General features: G+C 39.1%; 1 protein-coding gene across 1 annotated transcript in view; it reads left to right on the top strand.

The window, feature by feature from the left end:
- LOC148057488 (orofacial cleft 1 candidate gene 1 protein homolog) overlaps positions 1-10,435 on the top strand; it is a 31,221-nt gene that overhangs the window by 8,539 nt on the left and 12,247 nt on the right. Inside the window, exon 4 of the mRNA XM_087748707.1 lies at positions 10,211-10,297. Within this exon, the coding sequence (XP_087604833.1) occupies positions 10,211-10,297 (87 nt within the window). The remainder of the gene's footprint in view (positions 1-10,210; positions 10,298-10,435) is intronic.

Below are 10,435 nucleotides of genomic sequence, written 5' to 3'. Positions count from 1 at the left end.
TCCCTCCTTGACCTTCTGTTCAGCCAGTTAACCAAAAGATCAGTTATTCACGTAGCTCTGCCTCTAAGTCATGCAGCTATTAAAAAAAAAAAAGAAATCATCCATTTATACCATCATAAAAAAGCCTAGATTGGAAGAGACCTCTAGAGATCATCTGGTCCAACCTTGCATTAAATTATTCTTAGTCTAACTTATGTCAGGACTTGTTTGGCAGTCACAGGGGCCAGTTCAAATGTATCAAGGGCTGCTAATAAAACAACAGCTTTAAGCCTGTCCAGAAACCCAGGAAAAAAATTGAACTAAACCTTCTGGTACCTCACAAGCTAATTTTCCCCATTCCCAAGTGTAATGATACTTCATTAAAGAGGGAAGGGGAAAGCCAACTGCATAGGTAAGTGCAGTATCACATGAATGTAGTAATGTATAAATGGTTGTATTTCACAGTCCTTGGTGAAGATTAGGTCTACAGGTAGCTTATGCTGTCTTGTGGCAATCTGTTGTGGTTTGGGACTGCCAGAGCCCATGGGATCAGTTGCTTGAGCCTTCCTTCCTTTGCTTTGCTCCATGTTCAGAGCTGCTTTGCATAGCTGCTGCCATTTCAGCTCATAGCAAAAACGCACATGGTGTTGAAAACTACAACCACCCTATAGCACAGGGGAAAGTCTTCCACAGCTTCCTTTCCTGCCCCTCAGCTCTCAGGATTCACTGTGCAGTTCACAAGAGAGATTTTAGCACAGAAGTCTCCTTTTCTTTCCCTAGGAGGCAAGACTTGCACCCCACACTGGAAGTTATTTCTCCTAGGAGGCGGTGCCCACATGCACCGGCATGGCTCATTGCCCCAAACTTTGCTATGCCAATAAAATGGCAGTCGTTTTGCCGCTTCATGACAGACTTCCTTACCTTAAGGGAAAGGCCTGCCAAGCACAACAGCACAGCCCATGTAAAATAAACATGTTTTAGGCCCTTCTACTGCTCCCTTTCACTTTTCTCCCCTTTTCTTCCCCAGATTGAAATAAAATACTCCTCCTTTTGGGGTTTCCTCCCCTCCACAACTGTTGGGTGCTCTTCCAGCTCTCAGCCCCCAGGCTTAGGTTTGGTTACTTAATGGGGAATGGTGTTTGTCAATTCTAACAGCCGGTGTTAAAGTGTACAATTTAAAAGCAGTTATAACCTTAAGCACAATTATTTAATCACAGCATTTAGCAGATTACAGGTTGAAAACACTATATAAACATCAAGCTGGATTTTCAGGCTATGCACTTGAAGGCAGGGCATGGAGATGGCATTGCCTTTCCATTTATTTTTCCACCCATCGCTCATGTTAATGGCAGCAAATAATAGCTACAGGGGTTGCTATCATTTCCTCCATCTTGCAACAGTGTCACAGTCTGTTCCTCTGTCAGCAATTGCTGGAGGGAAGTGTTCTCTAGAAAAACCTCCACCTACTTTTGAGATACCTTCTCACACACCTCCATGCTAAGGATACTGGGAAAGAGTGCGAATAGTCAGCTGCATGTTCAAGACAGCCTTACAACCCGTTCCTGGAATTTGGCTATGTCTGCACAGGAGGCTGCTCTGCAGAACACACATCGCTTGAGGATTAAATAGCCAGTGCAGAGGTCCATGATATTGCAACTTGCCTGCATCTGCCCCCAAACAGCTTAATTCACAGGTATGTTTGTGCTATATTGACTTCTCCATTCTTTTTCCTTAGATTACAGAACATCTCCTGAAAAGGAGAGTTTATGAACTGATTCTGTTTTTCAAGAAACTGAGGAAATCTTTCCAGTATTTTTTTTCAGAGGCTTCTTCACTTTTCAAACCAGATTGGTGGGGACTATTCTTGTGACTCAAAGTGCAAGGCTCCTGCATGCTTTGCTTGTGAGGAAACTGAGGCAGAGCATGAGGCCTTATCTGCAGTCATCCTGCAGGCCTGTGATGGAAATAGAAATAACACCTCTGACCCCTAGTCCATTGCTCTGTTTGTTAGGCCATTCTGTGTCTCACACTGTCCTGTTTCCCATGATGGACAAAATTCTGAATTTTATCATCATCATTAGTAGACTGTTGTTCAGGAACAAGCTATTGAGTAACTCTTTCTGCTGTATGCTTCCCATCATTGCTCTTATATGGTGAAGACCTGGTGCTGCTGTTAAATGTTATAGTGACCCAGGGCTCACTATTTACTCAGATTAATCTCCTGATTTTCAGACAGGTAATTCGTCGCAGCGGCTTCTACCCAATTTTCTGTTCTTGATGCTGACTCTTTGCTGATTGCTCCTATCACATTCATTTCTTTCACATATTGCTTGTGAAATTATTTTTGTCCAGCAGTGGCCTTGTTTTTGCCAAATTGTGAAATTTATTAATTTCTGAAAGTACTCAGAGTTTCCTCATGACTAAATCTGACCAACTCTTCTGCCTTTCCTCTCCTTAGCAAATATTGAATTTGCCAGATATTTTCATGTTGGCCATCCCAATGGGAGGTCTAATAGACAAATTTCCCTGGAAAAATATTTGGGGTTAGACCACCCAAACACGGAGTGACAGGAACCTACGTCTACGTGTTTCTCAATTACCAGGTGCCTGATCTCAAGGCAAGCCAATATCGGCTTTTCTCTTTTCTCCAGAGGGGTTTAGACCCCAAACACTTTGTAGAGTGCCCTAATGTTCACTCTGGCTTGGTAAAATCTCTGCCCAGAAAAAGGCTTCTAGCAAACTGTCGTGATGGAAGCACCAGCCCTCCAGGAATACGCCATCTTTGGCTGATGGCAGAATATGAGGGCAGTTGCTCAACCTCAGATGGATGATATATGTCACAAGCAATCCCTTAACACAGGACTACTGTAATTAGTATTTTGTCATAGGCCTGTAAAGCAAATATTAATCTATTTTTAGCATTTGATACATTTTGTCCTCAGCTGCTGTGATCAGAAAACGTGCAAGTAGCTTATACCAGTTTGTACTGTTTAGTGTTGACCACAGCTACAGAGCTAGACAGATTTGGTCCAACTAATCCTGAGAAGGGCCCTGTGGGATGGCATTGTTCACATGTCTACAAGACAGGTAAAAATTCCAGCCCAAGCATACAGAGAGAATGTATGTCAGAAGAAATTAGACTGTGATCTTTCTGCGGTGTTAACTGCGCATGTGAGCTGCAGAATCCAGGCATGGGGCTTAAAAGCATTCTCCCTGCTTCGTACCTCATGGTTGCATAGACACCTTCGGAGACTGGGATACTCTGGCTTTTGCATGGAAGATGAAAGGCTAATTGTGTTCTCCTGTATCCTGCACACTTGTACAAAGGCTAGAGGCAGCCTGACCCTAAATGTTGATGATTTGAGTTAAAATTGTCTCCAGATGACAAGAAGTGTTTGTTCCCCCCCCAATACACAAATCTTTTTTTCAAAACTAGATTATCTCCTAAAATCAAAAGCTCTAATTAATTCTACAATTTATCTGCAACAGGCGCTGTTAACATCTCATATCATGCTCCAATAAATTTGCCCACAGAGATTAACAACATTTGAGGGGGGAAAAAAAAAGAAAGAGGGGAAGGAAAGAAAGCTCTGTTGATTGAAGACCAGAAAATATTCTTCTTAATGCCATGCTGTACCCAGGCTAATAATATGGCTATACTGCTTCTGGGAGCAAATTAGTGTCTCTGTGGCATGCTGTTGTACCACCTCCTAGCTGTGGAGCTAGGTTGGATGTACCTAACATCTATGTACCTAACGGTGTTGCATGCGTCCTACAGGGAAAATCCCACTGTAAAACAGGGCAGTTCTGCTCCTTACCAAAAGCCAAGACAGAGAGAAGCTTTTGCTAAGGAACGGTTACTGCTGAAGGTAGTTCAGCTGTGGCAGTGCAATATAAACCATTTCTTGCTCAAATATGTAACAGGACAGGGACCTTGACCCAGGAATACACAGACAAAAAAAAAAGGGCTTTGTGAAGGAATCATGTGGGATATCAATTTGATGATAAAAATATCAGCAAGTGCATCAAAATTAGTCTGTTTACAGAGAACTAGAGGCTGAAGCTGTTTAAACAGGATCTAATTTCATTCTAAAGACATGTTAGTTACCTACTGGAGAGACAGTAAGTGCAGATAAAAAGAACCGGGTATCTGCCAGAAACTCACGTTTGTGTTGCACGTGAAGGAGCTTGCAACACTGGCTATTCGTGTTGGACAAAATGATTTGCATAAAGGATGGAACCAGAAGTATAAATCAAAACCATACCCTTTTTTCTTAAACAACAGCAAAGTTTATATCTAATAATTCAAGTTCTGTGTATGTGATTCTATGCTTTCTGATTCCAACCGGGACTTGAAATGGAAATGCCAAACCCAGTATGCAGGGCATGATGGATCACCATGTATGCATACGAATAAAAAAGGTTGTCATTGGAAGTAATTTTGCGTTGAATTACACAATGTGTAATCCAATTGAAATCAGCAGAACGGCACAAGGTGTAATGTAGTGTGGAAAACGTGATCCATTGCATGCAATTTCAACAACAGGGATACTGTACCACTCATCTAAGTAATGTGCTAAAATTGAATTTGTGAAAGGTAGGGGGAGAAGAATTGTGAAGAATGGATGTATTTTATAATTGGGAAATACTCTTTCAGAAGGTGACTGAATATATATTTTTAAGGCTAATTTATTACACTTGGAAATTGTTTGCTTGACAATAGTTCTGCTGGACCCTTGGAATTCAGCAAGTTCCCTAACTGGAATAGTGTGGGACTAGACAAGCCTGCCAGCCTGGGAGCTCTTGGTATCCATTTTCTCCATTGACGTGTGTCACCTTATCTAATAGTGTTCCTAAATGAACTTTGACCAACAGTGTTTCCCCAGGAAAAGCAGTAGTCTCACACTGGCGTCCCTTGGCACAGTGCCCTCTGTTGCCTGCAGGGAAAAAAAAAATAAATCCTAAACTGTACCTTTGCTTAAACAGCAGCAAATATGGTAAGTCTTCTAGGAGTGGGGGGTGTATGTGTGGTGGAAAAGTGGGTGCTGTGAGCGTAGTGCGGCGTTTTTCAAGTGTCGGGGAAGGCACAGCATGGTCCGTGCTGCTCAGACTCATGAACAGCCCCATTGCCAGTGTCCTGTCAAAGCTGACAAGTGAGTTTATTCAAGGCTTGCAATATAAACAAAAGACACAGTTATGTGGTTTGCTCATTACCTATGGCTTCTGAGGATAAGAAAAATGACATATGATACTTTTAAAACTTTTTAAAAATTGAGAAGTCACCCAGTGATGGTAGTATTTAACAAGCCGTGTTTTCAACATATAATCTGCTGTCCAGTTACTTGCTTAATGCTCTTCAGTTGGAGGGTGCTGTTAACGTGTGATTTTTTTCATTGAATTCTGCCTGGTACTCATGAAAATTTGAAGCTCTACGTAAAACACTCTACCCCCCCATTTATTTGGTGATAATATAGAATAACTTTGTGCTTCCCAGGAATCTTATTTTAGATCTACATCTAAAATAATATAGATAGTACTTATCTGTACTTATAAACAATAATGTTTGATGTTAATCTAAAATAGTAATAATATGTCTTAATTAAGGTATTCAGTTTCTATATGTAACCTAGATCAACCTATATACATTTAATTAAAGGTATTTGTAATGGCCACAAGCTGAGGTAAATGTAACAGATATCATGGTTCAGTAATAACAATTAAAAATCCAAACTAAAAGTATAACTTCTAGTTAACTCATAATAATTCCTTATTTTTTTTTCTTGCCAAAATGAGAATGGAGAGTTAACATTGTTTTGTGGATTACATGTCAATTCACTATTTTCTTCAAAACTGCAAGTTTTATTTTTAACATGTTCATAACATTTAGATGTGAGTAAATCTAGCAACACAAAACTTTGGAATAAAAACTCAAAATGTTTTCTTGTGAAAGTTTCAAACTTTCCTGAACTATTTTCTAGTTTTAAATCATTGTTTTAAATCAACTAAGAACCTATAAATTCACTGGAAATCCAGCCAGTTTTTCACTGTCCAGGAACTCTCACTTTTTATGCAGTTTGGGTTGATGATTTTTATTTTTCTTCACTTCTGCATTCTGTGAGATTTTTTTTTTAAGGGGGCAGACTTCTTTCTTCTCCCTTATGCTTTAATTGTTTTGAATGATTTTTTTATAATTCTTTATAGACTTTTTCCAAAGTGCAGATTAGAAGTAAAGGCCTGTATCTACAAGGAAGTAACTTGTAGATATCAAACTTTGTCAATGCAGGTACTGAATCATGAAAACAGGTGAGCGGGAGTTCTAGTCACAAGACCCACCATGTCTTGAGGGAGGGTGAATAATTGAAGCAATTGGAAATGCAAGAGGTAGGATCCTTCTCTCCCCTTCCTCCCGATCCCAAGTCTTAGTTCTTGCTGGCCAAGTTGAGGTGGGCACCTCTCTTAGAGGGGAGTCAGGTCTGACTCCAGAATGCTGCTTTGGCTCATGCAGTCACATACTCTTCTCATAAAGAAACCGGGAAATACGCTAGCCCAGACCCTTACATTTGGGCTGCCCAAAGGGCCGTATCTGCAAAGTAAAAGGAAAAGCATCCATAGGAAAGTAAGGTTGATTCTGTTGAATGGAGACAGTGTTTACCATGATGTTCGCTAACAGGAATGGCTGCTGAAATCAATGCTTTAAGACAGTTGCATGGAAAGGAGGACTACTCTTTTCCATTCCTGGCTGCATCACTATGTTTCAAAAGCACTTTGGGTTGAAATGCTGTCCCAGACTGAAATTTCGTCTTTCCAAGATGCCTCTGTCTTATTCTATCATATGCAAAAGACTTTTATGAATTGCTTTAGTAATGCCCAGCAATGTTCTACCAAGTCATTGGTAGAAACATACGTTGACCACACTGCTGCCTGAAAAGGGAGAGCTGTTACTTAATAAGGCAAGTTTGCTCAGGCCATAATTTGCATTCTGTCTTCTAATGAAAGCTGACTCATGCCAAAATTTTTGCTTTTATCCCTAAGACCCAGCATCACTCTGAAAACAAGCACCAGTAAATGCTTATTCAAGCTTTTAGTAATCAGTCACCTAGCTATTAATAAATTCCTTCATTTTTACATTGGTCAGGAGGCACTTAACCAAATCCAACAGAGTTTTGTCTATTCTTTCATTAAACTAAAACCCTAGATCAATAGTACAATATGAATGGAATAATTGCCTCTCATCCAAATTCCATGCTGTACCCTTGATGTGATATTGATACGGGCTACCTGATCTCTTTGTGGAATAGAAGATGTTGTAAGAAATGCAGCTTAGTCATGCCATTTCTGTGGTATTCTCAGGACATAGGCTGTATAATTGACTACAGACATCTTAGCTTAAAAGCCATCTTAGAGTTTCATCCAGTCCTAGTAATATGTGTGCAGTCCCATGGGCTGCATCCAAGGATTATGCTAATTTTATTAGCAACTCCTCTTGCTTTAATTAAACTGTATGAATTCCCACCTGGTCACTATTGTGCCAGCACCCCTCTTTCAATTTTTATTTGAATTTATAGATAATCTGTGGGTTTGCACTTCAGTTCTGATTTCCTGAATTATCCATTGTGTTTTCCACATGAAATAACACAATTTTGAGGGGTAAATAGGGTTTCAAACTGAGTTAACAGGTTTGAGCGAACCTCTGGATCAAAGCAAAGACCTAAGTTTCTGAAGTTGGCCAAGTCTTTGCAGGAGAAGGTATTCAAAGTAACTTGCTGTCTGAAAGCACCAAGTTATATACTGCTGTTCAAAATACCTGCAAGCAAGCTCTGTATTAACATTTACTTTACTGTGTTTATACCATGAAGCAGAGCAATGTGAATTCCTTAGTGGACTGTTAATTTACATGTTATACACTTTCAAATATTTCCAAAAGCAAATGTGAAATGATTAGTAATCTGTTCACATGCTCACAAAATGTTATTAGCAAAATGCCTTGGGCAGTATGTTATGTTGACTAAAATTGATAAGTTTGTATTTTAAAACTAAAGCAACTCCCCCTGCCCCCAACAAATCTTAGGACCTGCCCAGAGCCCAGACCTCCTGGTCACACCAGTTCTCAAGGTGTATGTTGAGCTGAGGCGGGGGAAAAGACCAAACCCCCCCACCCCCCACCCCCCTCCAAGAGCAGTGATCCAAGGTTTGCAGTGATTCCAACTCTTTAGAAAGCTTCACTGAAAGTCTTCTGTGGAGTCCTGCAGTTTAAAATGGCTTGTTATCTATAAAATCACCATAAGGACGTGATTTTGGCATTTACCACTCGTTCTACCTACGTAGGCTTTAAAGTGTGTGTGTTGCTCTGGAGAAATCAAGCCTAGTTCTTCTTTTTACTTAAAAAAAAAAGTATAACTTTTATTTAAAAAGTATAATTTTCTGCCTCTAGCTGTGTATGGTTCTGACAGAGCCCAAGCCCTAGATAAAATATCTCATACTCCTCAAAGAAGGGTTAAGGTTGTTCTTTTTTTAAAGAGGGCTAGAGAGCAAGCTGTTTAATGGTATTTGTCAATGTATCTCTTTTTTGAGTAATGGTTTCCATGCCTCGCGGACTCAAATATAACATGACACTTCCTCCTAAATGCCAATTATTCTGTCCAGAAGACTTGCCCAAAAGTCTGCTCCTCAGAGTTTCACACCAGACTCGCAGGATAAAGAAGGTGGGATATTAAAATTCAATAAAAACTGTTGTGATATTACGACTGTGCAAAAAGCCTGTGCACTAGCTGAGTATTGCTTGTATGGTTGCAACATACTTTCCAGCAATTTACATTTACAGCTATGAAGTAATTGAATAAAGAAATGCATCATCATTTTCTTTTTTAGCACATGGGTAAATTATTTTGCCAACATGTGAAGGGGTGTTCATATAACATCACAGTGCTTTGTGCTAGAGAAAAACAATTACAGTGAATAAGGTAGAATGGCTCTGTTATTGCAGTACATAAGACTTTGATTACATACTGCCAAGATTCATACCAGCCTAGTAGTTGTTGACAGATAAAGTAACAAAAATGAAACTCATTTATTTTTTCTTTATTGAGACCTCAAGGTAAAGCAAATTTTCAGTTCTTGTACTTACTACATTGAAGGAACAGAGACTGACAGTCAAAATGTGCCAGTCCAGAAATATAAATTAAACCTAGTTTCATATCAAAGTTTCATTTAGTCTCTGAAAAGGAGCTGCTGCTTGGATTATTTTTGATCCTAAAACAAATACACTGTAGACTGCTATAGTGTACCTTGGATGAATTAACCCCCTTGTACATTTAGCTCTTATGTATTTTCCAGGATATAGATCTTTGTCTATTCAAGCAATTTTAAAATTTAATTATTTTACTTTTTCTCTGTTTAGTAATAATTTACTGTGTTTGCAAACCCAATGAATGGGAGGATGGTTTTAATAGGGTGTAGCACTTTTGCTGAAGGAAGGATGTATTTTGAGGAAAAAGCCCTCCCTCCTTGTGTAAAGAAAATTTTTCTGGCTTTTACTGGGAGTTCCTCTAGGCAGCTAGATGCTGCATTATTCCTTGATAAGTCTAACAAATGACTTTTTTTTTTTTGTATACTTGTTTAGTTTCTAAAAAACAGATAAAACTAGCTGTTGAAATGGAAAGTGCTAAAATGAGTGGTTTTATCCCATCAAAATCTTTGGATTAGTTACCTAGCCCAACTGAATATAATTGCTGTTCAAATTAATGAGGCAGTATTCTAGTATCTCCTCTGTAATTAAACACTTGAATACAGTATTAAAGATGCACCAGACGTTGAAACCTCAGTGGTGAAATTTAAAACTGTTGAAATTGGAGGGGTCAGCTGTGAAACACAAATTCTTCTGCAGCATGGGTACTTCACTCGTACAATGTGTTTCAAGAATAATTTGGCTTATGTTCGGGATGCTGGATTTTTTAAATTTTTTCTTATCTTTCCATCATCTAAATTTGAGAATTTTTCTCATTAGTTCCTAAGCAAAGGTAACATAAAGTGCACTTGTTTCCAGAATTACCTTTTCTGACCTTTCACAAGATGATAATTGCAGTACTAGTAGGCTTAGAGGACTTGTTAAAAAAATTAAGCTTATGAAGTAGCAAAAAATGCCCCTTTGCTTGCTGGTGTCGATTTCAAAATTAACATTTTGGTTCATGTGCTTCTAATAATCGCTGACCCTTACTTCATGTGCTTTCCACAGGAAATGAATACAGCAGAAATTACTTTGACCCGTTGATGGATGAGGAAATAAACCCAAGGCAGTGTGGGATGGAGGTCAGTGAAGAAGGTGAGGCAGAATTAAGTATGTAATTTTGGTGTCAGAATATTCTTTTCCATTCATGAAAATGAGGTGACAAAGATCACATATGCAGTTCTATTTAAATATTGAGGTTTACAATTTAAATTATAAGCCTTAACTGCTCTG

Source organism: Nipponia nippon, unplaced genomic scaffold (genome assembly GCF_047370975.1).
Source record: "Nipponia nippon isolate SJK-2023a ecotype South Korea unplaced genomic scaffold, ASM4737097v1 scaffold_1, whole genome shotgun sequence".
In the NCBI taxonomy this organism is placed as follows: Eukaryota; Metazoa; Chordata; class Aves; order Pelecaniformes; family Threskiornithidae; genus Nipponia; species Nipponia nippon.
Note: the sequence above shows the minus strand (reverse complement) of the source record. Positions and strands in the feature narration are given on the sequence as shown.